The 16,762-nt window shown below is 49.4% G+C and overlaps 1 protein-coding gene across 1 annotated transcript in view; it reads right to left on the bottom strand.

Moving 5' to 3' along the window:
- The window catches only part of rab11fip4b (RAB11 family interacting protein 4 (class II) b), an 84,146-nt gene that overhangs the window by 57,752 nt on the left and 9,632 nt on the right, over positions 1-16,762 (bottom strand). The window contains exons 2-3 of the mRNA XM_064324238.1: positions 14,837-14,924; positions 10,718-10,803 (exon numbers count right to left, since the gene is read on the bottom strand). Coding sequence (XP_064180308.1) covers positions 10,718-10,803; positions 14,837-14,924 — 174 coding nt within the window. The remainder of the gene's footprint in view (positions 1-10,717; positions 10,804-14,836; positions 14,925-16,762) is intronic.

A 16,762-nucleotide genomic window follows, 5' to 3' on the forward strand; every position in this document is an offset into this window, starting at 1 on the left:
CATCCCGCGTCACATCCTGCATCACATCCTGCATCACATCCCGCATCACATCCCGCATCACATCCCGCATCACGTCCCGCGTCACATCCGAACAGACCGCATCACAGACCGCATCACATCCTGCATCACATCCCGCGTCACATCCTGCATCACATCCTGCATCACATCCCGCATCACATCCCGCATCACATCCTGCATCACATCCTGCATCACATCCTGCATCACGTCCCGCGTCACATCCGAACAGACCGCATCACATCCTGCATCACATCCTGCATCACATCCTGCATCACATCCCGCATCACATCCCGCGGAGAAAAACCGTTCAATAGCAATGTCAGAGGACTGCAAGGAAACACTGCGTTACATTACTTTTATTTATTTTTATTTATCCAAAGCGACGGACAAAAGTGCAAATCATGGTCATTGGAACAACTACAAAAAACACAGGCTCGATAAGGAAACCCACGCTAGATATATTAGTGTCTGCTCTGGGTAGCATGTGCTTTCAGGATCATGGGATTTTCAACATCCTAAAAATACCCTGCAATTTCATTACAGTTGCATCCATTTGGCTTTTTATATCCATCCGACACGTATAGTGATTAGTAAACAATGCGTCAGAGGGGGAAACAAAGCAAACGATCTCATACAGTTGAAACTCATTTGTTCAGTTTGTTTTTAGCACCCGCAAACCAAATTTCTATTTATTTTCTATTTGCAATCAATGGCAAAATATCTATGAAGTTAAAAAAAAAAGGATTGAAGAAGTTGTGGACAATGGTGGACAATGCATTCATTTATGTGTCTGAAGTTCTTTATTTCTGTGTGCAGTTTGATTGGCTGAGGAAATGTCACAGGAGACACAGTATAGAGACAGGGGCTGTTATTGAGGAAGGAGGCGTGTCTGCACAGCGGGGTAATTGGCGGGGGGGGTTTCAGGGCTAATCATGGCGCATGTAGCGTGATGCCCAAGCGTTCCAGTCACAGCCCACAGGCCCCGCCCACAGGCCCAGCGCTGTCAGACAGCTGAGCGCCGGCCGGCAGGAAGTCTCCGTCTCCTAGGAGACGGGCCGCGCTTCACCGTACCGCCGCACCGCGTGACCCCGCCCGAAGTCTGGGGGGTCGTGGGACGCGGCCCGAACTGCAGGAGGCCTGCTCAGGCGAAGCCGCCAAAAACATTAGCTTAGCGATGGGGAGGTGAACCAGACCGCAGAAAAGTATTTAAATCCAAAACAAATACGTATTTGATCCAGGTCTGGTCCCCATGGAAAGAGGCGGGGCGTGGGGAATCACTGGCGCCACCCGCAGGACCGGACCGGAACTTCGGGAGCAATGCCCATCCAGTAAAACGCAGATTTTACGACCACATCAGAGCAAGGAGCAGTGCTTCCACACACGGGGCATCTGGACAGCATAAAAACTGCATCTGGCCGCTGTGTTCGGCTACCAATCGTATACGAGCAACATTCCAAAACAGACTCCAACAGTATCCAACTGATTCATTTTGAAACCAAAAGGAACTGCGTTACTTCATAATAATAATTAACAATACACAATAAACTCCATCATTGACAGACAAAACAGGACAAAAATGCATAGATGCATAACTATCTCTGCCACTAATGTCTGTTTGTGTAAGATAATGAATTTTATGATGAGGGAAAACACCCAGACACACAAACACTGTTTCTGTTTCCAAAACGGCAATCAGAGATGGTTGCAGTACAACATAATGGACACATTAACCCCTCCCACTCACAGAAAGAGTCAGGCTCACCGGTTCACTGAGACCACTGCAGTGTGCATAAATCCCGCTGAGCTGATTTCATTACTGGAGGAATGTGAAAGAATGCATAATGTGAGAAAAAAAGAGTCAAAGGAGGAGAGCTAGACGAGCAGCAGCCTGCCACCTGCAGAGACAAACATCTTCATAAAGCACAGCAGACAGACAGGTGCCACCTCCACACACCACTCCTCATCAGGCACGATCAATGCTATCGACTGCCCATTTGTTCAACAACCCTCAGAGAACACTGACGGGAGAAGCAGCTGACAGTTCCACAGGCACTATATCACTATATATTCAGGCTTGACAATGAACATTTGTAGTAATTTGTGATCACTGTCTGGTCATTAATCAAAACGTATAGAACAGGAGCAGTCAGTGGTAGGGGCAGGAGCAGGGGCAGGAGCCAGGACAGAGCAGGGACAGGGGCAGTAGCTGTGGTAGGGTGAGAAGCAGAGCTAGGGGCAGGAGCAGGGGCAGGGGCAGTGGTGGGGCAAGAGCAGGGGCAGGAGCAGAGGTATGGGCGAAAGCAGGGGCAGGAGCAGTGGTAGGGGCAGAAGCAGGGTCAGAAGCAGTGGTAGGGGCAAGAGCAGGGGCAGGAGCAGAAGTAGGGGCAGGAGCATGGTCAGAAGCAGCGGTAGGGTCAGAAGCAGAGGTAGGAGCAGGAGCAGACACAGGAGCCAGGACAGAGCAGGGACAGGGGCAGGGGCAGTGGTTTGGGGACAGGACAGAGGAGGGACAGGGGCAGGGGCAGTGGTAGGGGCAGGACAGGGCAGGGGCAGTGGTTTGGGGACAGGACCGAGCAGGGACAGGGGCAGGGGCAGTGGTAGGGGCAGGACAGGGCAGGGACAGGGGCAGGGGCAGTGGTAGGGGCAGGACAGAGCAGGAACAGGGGCAGGGGCAGTGGTAGGGGCAGGACAGAGCAGGAACAGGGGCAGGGGCAGTGGTAGGGGCAGGACAGGGCAGGGACAGGGGCAGGGGCAGTGGTTTTGGGACAGGACCGAGCAGGGACAGGGGCAGGTCGGTCCAACACCAGGGCGGTGCACCTCCTGCTCTCATTGAACACTGTGGCTCAGCCCGGCCCAGTCCAGCCTGCTGCACCCAGGGTGGCACCGCAGTCACTCCTGCAGCGTCTTCGCTGCTCCAGGGAGGACACTACAGCGCTGCTTCAGTGGCCGCACCATAAATATCCTCTCACCCCTTTTCCTAAATCAAAGCATTAAATGCCTGCGGGGTGGCAGTGGGGACTGCAGCATCTCATCTCATTTGTGGAGAGAGAAGGAGAGAGAGAGAGAGAGGCAGAGAGAGAGAGAGAGAGAGAGCTAGCTCCCGGTCAGAGAGAAGAGAAGGGGATTATACAGCATAATTTAAAGCTCATTTCCACTTCTCCAGCCACAGGCATCTCTGAGGATGAGGAACGGCCCGTGCTTACAGAGCAGAAAAGAAGAGAGAAAACGAGGAGAAATGATGAAAGTAAGGAGTAATAAGCACTGTGACCCCTTCCTTGATGAGCCCGCTCCCGCTCCCACTCCAGCTGCCAGCAGAAAGTAAATAAAAAAATAAAGGTTTTAGGAGCGGCTCCTCGGTCCGGGGAGCGGAACGTTTCGGTCACGCGACCCGAGGAGAACAAGCCTCCCGCGGCGGCTGAGCAAAGCCAGCGTGTCTTAGCTAGCTGAGCAAAGCCAGCGTGTCTTAGCTAGCTGAGCAAAGCCAGCGCGTCTTAGCTAGCTGAGCAAAGCCAGCGCGTCTTAGCTAGCTGAGCAAAGCCAGCGCGTCTTAGCTAGCTGAGCAAAGCCAGCGTGTCTTAGCTAACTGAGCAAAGCTAGCGTGTCTTAGCTAACTGAGCAAAGCTAGCGTGTCTTAGCTAACTGAGCAAAGCTAGCGTGTCTTAGCTAACTGAGCAAAGCTAGCGTGTCTTAGCTAGCTGAGCTAGAGGAGCGCGCTGACAAGCAAAGGGGACAGGGCAGCAGCGCTCTGCGAAAAGCGGGGGGGGGGGGGGGGGGCACAGAGCTGCGCCTCATCAAAGCGCCCCACCACTCGCTCCCCGTCGCCACCGCCGCCGGCCCCCGTTACCCTCGGCCTGTTCCAGTTAACCACTGACCCGGCTCAATCTCGCCCTCGTAGCACACAGGCTAATTTTTGCCCCGTGTCAGCCAAGATCAGACGCCCGCCGCTCGACAATGTAATTCCCATTTATATTTGAAAGCCTGTGTGCCTGACTGGACTGCTTCTCTAAATCAGGGTCAAGCTGAGTGAGTGGTTTCCATATTTTTGTTGCCGTAGTTACGACCTCTTTTTACTAATCGCGCAATTTTTGTAATCCGGCCATCCCCTCTCTCACTCTCCCTCTCAATGCTCGGCTCGATGGGGGCCAGGGGCCCATCCCCACACATTTTTCTTCTCCACACATCGACCCAGGTGAGCTCAAGCGATGAATGAAACTCTAGAATGTTCTATACATGACAATACATCCTGACGCTTTTCTAAAGCTCCCTTTCAGGTTCCCCTCGCAAAAGAGATTTCGATCTCAATCGGGTTTTTTTCCGGGTTAAATCAAGGTTTTTTTTCAAAAGCTGAGAACAAAATTGATATAAATTGATATAAAACAAACAAAAACAAAAAATCCAGGTTACCCAGGAAGTAAATGCAACACTGTGGCATCCCTTCACTGCAGTGGCCTGTCCAGTTCATTCAGTCAAACGCAGCACCACAGGGTAATTCATGACTAATTGCACTACTAAACAGCTAACTGTGCTACCAAACTGCTAAACGGCAGCTGTTCTCACGACTTTTCATAATGCAAACTGAACCGTCCCCGAACCCTGTGCTGGAACCCGTGATAACGAGGCTTCAGAAACAGCACAGGCCAGATGAGCACAGGCCGGATGAGCACAGCCGCGTGTTCCCAGACGGCACACAGGCTCCACGCAGAGCTGCTGCGCTCTGAGCCGTGACTGACGCTCAGCGTCCCCACAGCACAGCACAGCACAGCAGGGGGGACGGGCACACCAGACCGCTCCAACAGCCCGAAAGAGCAAAGGGTGGGAGAGAGAGAATGATCATCACCGTCTGCCACGTATGTGTGTGCATGTGTGTGTGTGTGTGCATGTGTGTGCATGTGTGTGTGTGCATGCTTGTGTGTGTGTGTGTGTGTGCATTATTGTGTGTGTAACAGGTGCACATGTGTGCATGTGTGTGTGTGTGCGTGTGTGCATGTGTGTGTGCGTGCATGCTTGTTTGTGTGTGTGTGTGTGTGTGTATATATAAAGCATACACCACTCTTTTTCCAGACGCGGCTGTGCTTAAGCTCACCTCTCTATGGCTCCGGATGAGAAACGTCACAAAGGAGCAGTGAAGCAGCAAAGCACTATGGGAGCAGATCCTTCAGCCAACAGCCTTCCCACACTTCTCACTATCACAGCAGTAATCTGGCCGTCCGGTACCCCCAAAACCGCTTCCTTCGGTCCCGTCAGCTCCTTGAGCGCAACAGCGAACCCTTTAAGGAGAGCTTAAAAAGGGTTCCAAACGCTCGTCTGAAGAAACGCCGGGGGTTGGAGAGCAGAGACTGCGGCTCTCTCTCTCCCCGAGTGCTCGCGCTAGCGTGTCCTGGAGCTAACCTCCACGGTCGCCGTGCAGTTGCCGTGCAGGCTGATACCAGAGGCAGGAGCAACGTAGCAACGTAGCACCAATTATTCCACACAGCTCCTGGTCCAGGCCATGATACTGTCACGTCTGGACTACTGCAACTCCCTCCTGGCTGGCCTCCCAGCATCAGCCACCAGACCCCTTCAGCTCATCCAGAATGCAGCAGCACGTCTGGTTTACAACCTCCCTCGTGACTCCCACGTCACTCCCCTCCTCATCTCCCTCCACTGGCTACCAGTGCAAGCTCGCATCCGGTTTAAGACACTGGTGCTTGCTTTCCAAGCAGTCAAGGGGTCAGCTCCTGGTTATCTGCAGAAGATGATCAGACCCTACAAGCCGGCCAGATCGCTCCGATCGGCTACTACAGGGCGGCTGATTCCTCCCCCTACACGAGCAGCAACAAGGTCTCGACTCTTTGCAGTTCTGGCCCCACGATGGTGGAACGATCTTCCAGTGGAGGTCAGAACAGCAGAGTGTCTGAGCACCTTCAAACGGAAACTCAAGACGCACCTCTTCTCTGTATACCTCTCTCCTCTTCCCTAAACCCTCTCCCATAACTATTTAAAAAAAAAAAAAAAAAAAAAAAAAATTTTTGTTCAGACTATCTTGTTTCTCTTTATTGTATGCATCATAGTAAAGGCTTTTTATCTACATGTTGTTCAATGGACTTAAGCGGACTTGATCCTGAGTTTGGTTACTCTGTTGTAAGTCGCTCTGGATAAGAGCGTCAGCTAAATACCTATAATGTAATGTAATGTAACTGCCGAATCAATAATGCATTACAGCCTGTAGTTTGGCCTTTCGACAACCGCTGACACAAACAGCGTATCGGTTTAGAGGGGCGAGAGCCAGCTCCTTTTACTCTGAACCCTCCTTGTCTTTGAGGGTTTTTGCTCTTGGGTCACCTTAATAAGGGGCATGATGGCCTTCGCAGAGCCCCTGACTCCAACGCTCGCTGGTCTGGGAAGGACAGCAAGCTCTGCCTCACCATGGCAACACAACCTGGTCTCGGATAATACGATGAACTAAAACCAGACTAAATCCCGATCCATAAACTGAAGCTACGTCTACGAAACGGCAGCTGGCCTCTCCTTGCTTGCTCAATTCCACCTCCTTATAATATCGATTTCGCTGCACTGCCCAGCTGCAGATTCCACCACATCACCACTCCTGTCATTTGTCTCTACACCCATACATTATCTCTGCATCTACAAATGAGAGTGACAAGGGGACGACAGTCAGCTCATGAAAGCACAAGCGCACATATATCTGAAGATATGATCTAATCGGACTACCTGCCAAATACCCCGCGTACCTGAACATTCCGTGCGTGGTTGCTAGGGAACGTCGCCGCTGAAACACAAGTGTGTTTTGAGTGATCAGCCATTTTTTCAAGTAGTGCCGTGAGCCCAAGAAGGCTTAAAGAGTCGAGTTCCAACATTAGTAAATATTTCAAGAGCACTTATATCCCCCCCCCCCCCTCCCCAGTTGGCACAATGAGCCTTTGGTCCTGGGTGTCCCGCTGAATGAGGGAATGGAATCTGGGCTCTCGAGTGACAGGCAGACAGTGCAGCGTGTGTCATGTGCTCGCAGACCTGGCGACCCCCCCCCGCGCGACACAGTGCCTTTACATTACTATTACAGGCATTGTGACTTACACACCTTTTTACACAGCATTTTCATTGTATCCAATTATATAGCTGGATATATACTGAAGCAATGCAGGGTACAACACCTTTCTCAAGGGTACCACAGCAGTGTCCTAGTGGGCCTATATATTGCGACCTTTAGGATACAAAAGACATTTAGGACCAGCTCCTTACCCATTATTATTCTAGATGGCCGCTTTGCACTCACATACTGATGACACATCACATGCTTGCCACCAGACCCCTTTCAGTTCTCCGCATCTTCTTACCAGGTTGCCAGATCAAGGGTACAAAATGCTACAGCCACAACCTTTCATCCCCCCCCCTACTGCCTCTCCCAAAGACACAGTTGCAGTCTTATTGGTGCGACTCTCACGGCAGGTCATCATTATGATCTGTCGGTGTGTACATTATTAAAGCATCTACTTAAAACCCAGGGAAAGTTTTCTCCCATCAGTGCAAGTGTACATGAGCAGAAGCCGTTCAGGGTGAGCACCACACGGACGCACGAGCAAGAGTCCATCTGGTGCCCTAAGCCTGTCGAGCCTAGATTGGCACAACGATACCACTCATGACATAACGCATGAGAACAGGCCTCTCTGACTCAGTGTTCCATCCGAAGTGCGATTCTCAGCACATACGAGATATGAAGAACGGTATCTGCGGTGACAGGTCCACGCGCAGGCTCAGAGGCAAGCCCTCCGTGCCTGCCGGTCCTGTTCCGCAGGCTAGCGTTGAAGGAACGCGCCACCTTCTGGTCAGAAGTGTAAGCGCGCTCTTTGATGAAAATACTGAACTTTCATTTTTTTCGAAATCAGAGCAAAAAAGATTTTTTTTAAAAAGCGAAGGGGTTAAAATGTATTCACGAGAAAAGACAAGACATGTGCATGTTCTGGACAAATGCTAAACATTGAAACGCGGTGACTATTTCTTCAACAAATGATATTTATCAAACAGTCGGTTGAAAAGCAGCATGCCGAGTCTGAAAAATAGACTAAAAAATTTTATTAGATGTATTTCCTCTCTGAAACCAAAATCATGCAAGAGGAACTTGATGGAAAATTATACTTGGCACATCGTTTTTCCTCCAGCAAATAAGCTTTACTTGGTCCGTTGTTAAACACTGCCCTCTACTGCCACGGAAAAAACATTGCAGTCCAGAAAACGCACAAACCCAAGGGAACTTTGTGTCAGTATGTTTTAGTTACGAAACTAAACTATTGTCAGTATTGTCTTGGGCCCCAAAAAAAGCTCTCATATTGGGCCCCACCACCCAGCCCTCCTGTCAGTCAGGGCCCCAGGAAGCATCCTAAAGTCCCCCACCCAAAATACAACACCTCATATTTTTCATGCTTTTCATTTTGGAGTTGAATCCTTATTTATGCACTGTAGGAAAAGGAAGACTATGGAGAATAAGGTTTTATATACACCATGACTTTATCATTTTAGATGAAATCTGATAGCTACTGACCTCACAAAGAAATTATATTTGGGAATTTCAGCATGTGTATTCAAACTGAACCCTTAATTTTTAAAATTTAGAATATGTTCACTTACATTAAAGGAATGCTAATTTTAAATGCAACGCATAACATGCAGGGCAATGATCTTCAAATGTGCCTTTATGCTATTATTGCTGAGCTTTTTAGATATCTTTGTACAGACCTATTTTCAGTTACTGTATTCACAGCATAAAATAATCTAATCACATAATAATTATATATATATATATATATATATATATATATATATATATATATACTTTCATGGTAAAAACTGACTTTTTATAATTGATTATTTAAATTATAATGCTAGTTATTAGTGCATGACGCTGCTTGGCATTGAGAAACGCTCCAGCAAAAAGACAGGCAGTGCAAACTGTGCAAACCTGCGAAGCACGTCCTGCATACCGATTACGTACTGAAACGAAAGAAGCGAACGCGTCGGCTAATTCTCCCACATCATTAAAACGGAGCGATCAATGAAACCGCACTAACAAGCCTGCTTACACGGGCATAATGGCATTACACTACACCGAGGAGATCAACAGACCCAGAAACGGAATCAATGGTGTCGTCCACGGCACGTAAATAAAAGTTTAAAGTCAAAGTCAAACGGTATGAGACGTTGACATGACTGGTAACCGCACGCGCACACAGAGCAGAGCACCACGTGCCGCAGCAGCACTGAAATGAGCACATCACGCATTCACACCGGTAATGAGCCTGTCACACTGCACTAAATCACACACCCACACGACGTACGACAACGCCAACGGGCAAATTGCTATTTGTATTCCAGAGCCCAGATGCGAAACAATTCATTACATTAACGAGAAATAATAACTTGGAAACAGCCAGTGTGACTTCTGGGCAGCAAATTGATAAGCCACTCTCTCTATTTACCTGCACAATCACAAGCATGTTATGTATCACCTGCTGTGAGACACTTTTCAATGTGGAGGACATAGCTATAGGTATCACCTGTCTGTGAGTGTGTGTGATGTAGTGGACATAGCTATATGTATCACCTGCTGTCTGTGTGTGTGTGTGTGTGTGTGTGTGTGATGTGGAGGACATAGCAATATGTATCACCTGCTGTGTGTGTGTGTGTGTGTGTGTGTGTGTGACGTGGAGGTCATAGCTATATGTATCCCCTGCTGTGAGTGTGTGTGTGTGTGTGTGTGTGTGTGCGTGTGTGTGTGTGATGTGGAGGACATGGCCACAGCAGAGCTTTAATGAGCATGACTCATTCTCTAAAGCCATCACTGCACTGCACATCTTCAGGACATACGACCCCCACTGACCATCTCTCTGCGCTGCTGTTGTTCTAACAGAGCCATGTCTGACCCCTTACCCAGACCATTAACACCCATCCCACTGTTTAAGTGGGTATCCTTCATGTCTCAATTTTGGTGGATTTGGCGCCATCTGTGGTGACTGGTGGTTTCACACTCCTGCCACCCGTGCTCCGTTTTAAAACAAAGTTCTTAAGAGCACACTGAAGACAATCCAGTGATAGCGTATTTTGGAGAAATAATATTTCCTAGATACAACAAACAATGTCGTCTGATGCGAAAATATTGAGCAGCATATCAAACCAAATTGTAAAGAAGCTTTTTTATATTTTAGACGCTTGCTCTGTCGCATTCGCCATTCAAGTTCCTGTGCTTGCATCATCATATTTGAATATTTGGCGGGTTTGTCACACCCAACACCCCCAGTGGAAAATCAGCTTATACAGAGGAGAAATTTCAGAATGCGAACACTATCGAAATGATATTGCTACAAATATTCCAGCGTGAAAAGGCACATGGCATTATTGAATATGAAAAAATTACAGATTCCCACTTTAAAAATCTCGTCCACGTACGAACAATTAAGAGTCTAATGGACCGAAATATTGAAACATCCGCTTTCCTTGTTTACAGCCAGAGGGGCACAGTCAACGTACAGAGCGCTAACGTGCTAAGCGCTAACGTGCTACAGTCAGGAAGGTGACGTACAGCACGCCCTAGAGTCTCACTTTGGGGCTCACCAGTCACTGGTGAGGGTGGCATGAGAGCAACATAACTGAATCCAAAAGGGGGAGGGAGGGGGGGCGGTTGGGGGGGCTCCCATCTCACCCAAAGTACCTGATAGTAGTATCCATTGTCTGTTTCGTACGCTCGCCGGCCAATGCTGGGGGTCCCCAGCGAGGTCTTCAGGAGCTCCTCGCAGCCTGAAACACAGGATAGGATGAAAAGATCAGGACCATCTCACATCATCATCCGGACCAAATTCGGCATTTAACAGCAAAACAAGTTTAAAAAAAAAAACAAAACATCAAACTCGCAGACAACTGTGAATGTACCGACACAGAACAGAACAACGGCTGTTGCTGTTTCCAGTACGACGCTGTCAAATCTGTACTCATTGTATTCAGAGGGACTATGAGTTACACGGGGTGGTTAAGTCAATACTGGAGACACTTAAATAACTGTACCGTTTTTGCATCAGAAGCTCTTTCCGACGCACTGGCAGTGCATTGAGGTGTGGGCTTTGTAATATGCCAGATAACAAAAGTATGGTAGTAAAAAAGGAGAAGAACATTGCATAAGTGGGCTAAAATGGAGCATACGTATATTGGGAGCGATTACCACCAAAGCGGAGCCATGCGAGCCTTAGTAACGATCTCCATGGTTACTTATTAGCTGAAGAAACAGGAGGATGTATGCAGCAGATTATTGGATGTGTAAGGGGTATTTTTCGAAAGAGAGGTTTATGCATGCGTAGAAACGAGTTGGAAACTGTATGGATATCAGGCTGTGCTACAATGGGTCAGCAGCCATGCCATCGTGTACATCACGTACCCAGCTCCAGCCAAATGGCTGAAGCTGAGCTTGTACGGGGTTTGTTACTGCTTGGACACGAGCCGTCCTGGGACGACTAAGTTGCGGCTGGAAGTGCTGGACAGTAGGGAGCGATCTTCCCTCTGGTCAAATAAATCCCGATACCCCAGTGCAGTGATGGGGACATGCTGTAGAGGACACTGTTAAACCAAGGGAAATAATCCTATGACACTTATTACAAAGAGCAGGGGGGTTCCCGGTGTCCTTGCTGAATTTGGAACCTGTCAACCTAATCAGCCCCCAGTTTATTTGGCTAAAGATTGTCCATTCCCTCTCTACCTCAGCTGACGTGTGGTGAGCGTTCTGGTTCAAAATGGCTGCCGTGCATCACCCAGATGGGTGCTACACATTGTCGGTGGTTGAGGTTGAGTTTCCCCCTCATCACATGCGAAGCGCCTTGAGTTTGTGAGAAAAGTGCCACACAAATGCAAAGCATTACTGCTACTGTCCAGTTCACCAACATGGCTACTAGGATTCTCAGGGCCATAGCCTGACAACGGAAAGTGAGGAACAGAGCTACATGCAGAGCTGCCAAAGGGTTTACACACACAGGCCTAAAGGCTCAGACTCAGCCCAGCACGACAGGCTTCCGCCTACTCTCTGCATTTCCATTCTGTCCTGTCAAAGCCATCTGTCCAACCTCCACTCTGTGCATAAATCATTTACAAGCTTCTGCTCTGAAAGTCATCACCACATTATCCCTAGTATAGGCTGAAGCTGCTTGGGGGAAAAAAAAATAAAAATTCCAGCTCATAGAGCGAGAGGTATTTCCAAGGACACATGACGGAATGCTGAAAACTACTTTCTTTGTGGCAAGGGGAGTGGGGGGGAGGGGGGGGGCAATATGGTTTGACCGCTCAGAAGGTCCATCGAACAATTACAGGACTCAGTTTTCTCTCTTTTATGTTCCCATGCATTCATTATTTATCACGTCTCAGCCACACGACCCCGCGCACGCATGCGCAGAGGAGGAGCAGCGACAAGGAGGGAAAAATAAGTGAAAACACATGAATTAGTAACAGCCTGAGAGAAAAGGAGCAACTCCCTGCCTCGTGGGGTATGGAAGCGGAATTCCATACCCCAATTCTGTGCACGGGCAGACGCCATTTTAGCCTGTGTTTTGGTGGTCTTTGAGCAGCGTCACCTGCCCAGGCAATGCCAGCTGCAAAAAAAATAAAAAAGTTGCGCAGTCACAGACATAAAACTCTTTGGACAAGTGAGCAGCAGGAGGTAATGAACTCAGGCCCAAGAGCACTGGATATTTCCAAGCTCCAAAGCGCTCATTAATGCAGTGAAGAGCGAGAAAGTCCATGACGGACAAACCCTCCCTCTTTCCGCTCTGTGTGGTTTAATCAGCCCAGACATGGCTCTTAATCAGTGGACTCCACATGGGCATCCGGGCATGTTGCCCGACGCCGCCTGGGCTGTGCCAGTCCTGTTTAGCCCCTGGCTGTGCCCTGGCACACACAGTACAGTACACACACAGTCGGTACGCGCCGGGATAGAGGCTGCCACCTCTCTCACCAACACCCGTAGCTATCGGCAATTGCCTGGAAACAACTTCCATTTGCCTGACCCTGTCCCGCACGCTAGCACTTCTGACTCGACCTGTCCTGGTATGAGTGTCCGTAGTCACACACTGTGTACTGTCTGACCTCCTGACCCTGTCCAGCACGCTCAGCACTCTGACCTCTGACCTTCCTGCCTCAGCACTCTTGACTCCTGACCCTGTCCTGCACGCTCAGCACTCTCTGACCTCCTGACCCTGTCCTGCACGGTACTGAGTGTCCGTTAGTCCAGCACACTGTGTACTGTCTGACCTCCTGACCCTGTCCAGCACGCTCAGCACTCTCTGACCTCCTGACCCTGTCCTGCACGCTCAGCACTCTCTGATCTCCTGACCCTGTCCAGCACGCTCAGCACTCTCTGATCTCCTGACACTGTCCTGCACGGTACTGAGCGTCCGTTAGTCCAGCACACTGTGTACTGTCTGACCTCCTGACCCTGTCCAGCACACTGTGTACTGTCTGACCTCCTGACCCTGTCCAGCACACTGTGTACTGTCTGACCTCCTGACCCTGTCCAGCACACTGTGTACTGTCTGACCTCCTGACCCTGTCCAGCACGCTCAGTACTGTCTGACCTCCTCACAGGGAACAGAGGAGAGCTTACTCTACAGCGTTCTGCGGCACGCCCCCGGGCTCAGTTCAGTACTCCAGAAGGCAGCATTAATAATGGAAAAACAGTCCTGATTTCTCTGGCTGCCGGACGCTTTTAACCACATTCTGCTAATTTTCAAAAAACTCTCAAAGCAGCCAAATCAATCTCACTACTGTACCATAGATGTGCTCTCTAGATCGCTCCTATCGATGAGCGAAGAATTCCGTCACGGGAGAGGGAGCAAAGCGATGGGATGCTTTCTGAAAACACAAACTGTAAGATTCTGCCTCGTTCTGCTTGCACACACATTTTTTTAAAGGAGGCTAATTTATGAGCAGTTATATCAGGGCAGTTGTAATATTGATTTCGAAATGAAAAGCGAAAGTGTTGTGATTTCATGGCTGGCGAGGGATTACTGAAGCAGAGCCTGGCACTAAAAATATCCCAAATAAGACAGATACAAGTACGAACCTTAGGTATGCACATAAATTGCAATGCTTACCACCTGCGGTTATATTAGGAGGTAAATACCTGGATGTCAGCTCTAAGTACCTAGCCACCACGACTGCAACGCAATGCAAAACCCAGTTCTTTCACTCACACGATTCCACTATCTGTTAATTAGAGGTACATTACGAGACTTGGCGGCACGGTGGTGCAGTGGGTAGCACTGTCGCCTCACAGCAAGAAGGTCGTGGGTTTGAATCTCGGCTTGGGGCCTTTCTGTGTGGAGTCTGCATGTTCTCCCCGTGTCGGTGTGGGTTTCCGCCTGGGACTCCGGTTTCCTCCCACAGTCCAGAGGCATGCAGGTTAGGCTAATTGGAGACTCTAAATTGCCCAAAGTTATGAGTGTGTGAGTGAACGGTGTGTGTGCCCTGCGATAGATTGGCGGCCTGTCCAAGGTGTATTTCTGCCTCTCGCCCAATGCACGCTGGGATAGGCTCCAGCCTACGACAGCGACGACGACAACGACAGCGACGACAACAACGGCAGCGACGACAGTGGCAGTATTGTGGTCCGTGCGTGAAATAAACTGTGTACATCATACACCTCTGTGCCTCATGTGTGGTTCATTGGGACTTGCTACAATGACCCTTATCAAACTCTCACCTAAAGCTGAAAATCTAAGACGCAATCCAATGGAAGAGTGAAAAAGTAAAGGAAATGATGTCGTAGACGCCCCTGTTCCCCGTGCGCTCTTACCTTTGATGGCGAACACTCCGTGGCAGAAGTCTCTGAAGTTGAGGCGCCCCTGTGCGTTGGGGTCCAGGTATCTGGACAGCTTCTTCACCTGGAGGACAGGAACCAGCATGAGAACGCATCACGTTCACAAGCCCCACCCTGCTCCACACCCTGCTCTAATTACATCGCCATGGTGACGACGATTCCCGGCTCATGCGGCCAGATTTGAGGAGTGAGAGACGAACACATTCTGACCCATTGAGAAGACGCACCTTCTTCCTGTGGATGAGACACTCGGAGTCTGAAGGAGCTCCAATCAGCAACGGACACGCGGCGGCCATTAATGTGTGTTTACCACAGACATCACCCGTACAAGCACTAGATCAGATGTACCACAGACATCACCCGTACAAGCACTAGATCAGGCACTCAAACACAGGCTCCCTCTGCCTCAACACATCAGAATTGTTTATCTCTCCTGCTGCTTCTGTTAGGAACTCACTTTCAATCTGCTTTCAGTACGTTTTACGTCTTCGGCAAGCCATTTCTCCAGACGTGACGTGTTAGGTTGGAGTGGGGAGGGGGGGGGGGTCATGGACAAGAGCAGAGGTGCAGGGTGCTACAGAGTGGCGTGAGGCTAGCGGGTCTAAGGATAAAAAACACACCGGCCCTCCAGTGTGCTCCTCCTAGTAAAAGCGCCAGAATGAGGGCGACTTTGTCTGCAGTTCTGAATAATGAATCAGGTTTACACGAGGCTCTCGGGCTCCCAGAGCAGACTGAGAGCTCTGTGCAGGAGAAGGGCCTTCTGCGTTCAGAGAGCAGCTGAACACCCTGACGCACAGGAGAAGGGCCTCCTGCTTCCAGAGAGCAGCTGAACACCCTGACGCACAGGAGAAGGGCCTCCTGCCTACAGAGAGCAGCTGAACACCCTGACGCACAGGAGAAGGGCCTTCTGCCTTCAGAGAGCAGCTGAACACCCTGACGCACAGGAGTTATAGGAGGAATATAAGTTACAAACTAAAACATAAACCAAAACAAACAAAAACCCGCAATGTTCACAAAACAAGAAAGGATCTCCACAAAACCACAAACCACACACACAAAATCCCAACATGACAGCCCCAAAGAAGACCTCTTCAGCCTCTTACTGCAGGGCTTATGTTGGCCACAGGCAGGTGGAGCCAATCAGGCAATCAGGCAATTAGCCTCATCTGCGCTACCCAGACAAGCAGAGGCAGGGGGATGTAACAGATGGCCACTGCAGTACAGTAATTCTGTACACTTAACCATTTTCTAATTGATTTTGAGGTATGCTTGGGAGCTTTGTCTTCTGGAAGAATTCATTTACAGGCAAATTTAATCTTACTGGGGAGGGGGTATACATAATATACTTTCAGTGGCAATGCACTGCTGTTGCTAGGGAGACAGGCTTGTGGAAATCCAGCACATTAGCATCTGGCTCTTCAGTCACACGGCATGTTGAGTATGATATCTACGTACGAGGCCCCAGCTGTCTGAGCGCTGACTGGCAGATGTGTGTCCCTAAGCCTGCAATCCGTTACAGAACATCAGGGTCAAACGGCGGGATTTCTGTGGAAATGGGTCACAGGTCTGGGACACTGAAAAAAAAAAAGAAAAAGAAAAAACCCCAGGAGTGGAAAAAAAAAAAATAAGGACGCCAGATAGATTATTTACTCCCGTCTGGAAAAGATTATTTTTCTGATCGTCCGTGTCTGGAGCTGCCGCTGGTTCACCCCACATGCAGAGAAATCAGCCTGATCGTGAGGGCATGAAAGCAGGCCGCGGGGCTGTGAGCGGTCTGGAGGGGTCCCAGACAGAGGCCGCTTAGTCCCACAGGGGACACGGCACTGAGAAACGGGGCTGAGCCAGTGACCCAGCCTGCTTTCCCAAAATTCAATAAAATTCAATTCAATTCAATTTTATTTG

Source organism: Anguilla rostrata, chromosome 2 (genome assembly GCF_018555375.3).
Source record: "Anguilla rostrata isolate EN2019 chromosome 2, ASM1855537v3, whole genome shotgun sequence".
Classification (NCBI taxonomy): domain Eukaryota; kingdom Metazoa; phylum Chordata; class Actinopteri; order Anguilliformes; family Anguillidae; genus Anguilla; species Anguilla rostrata.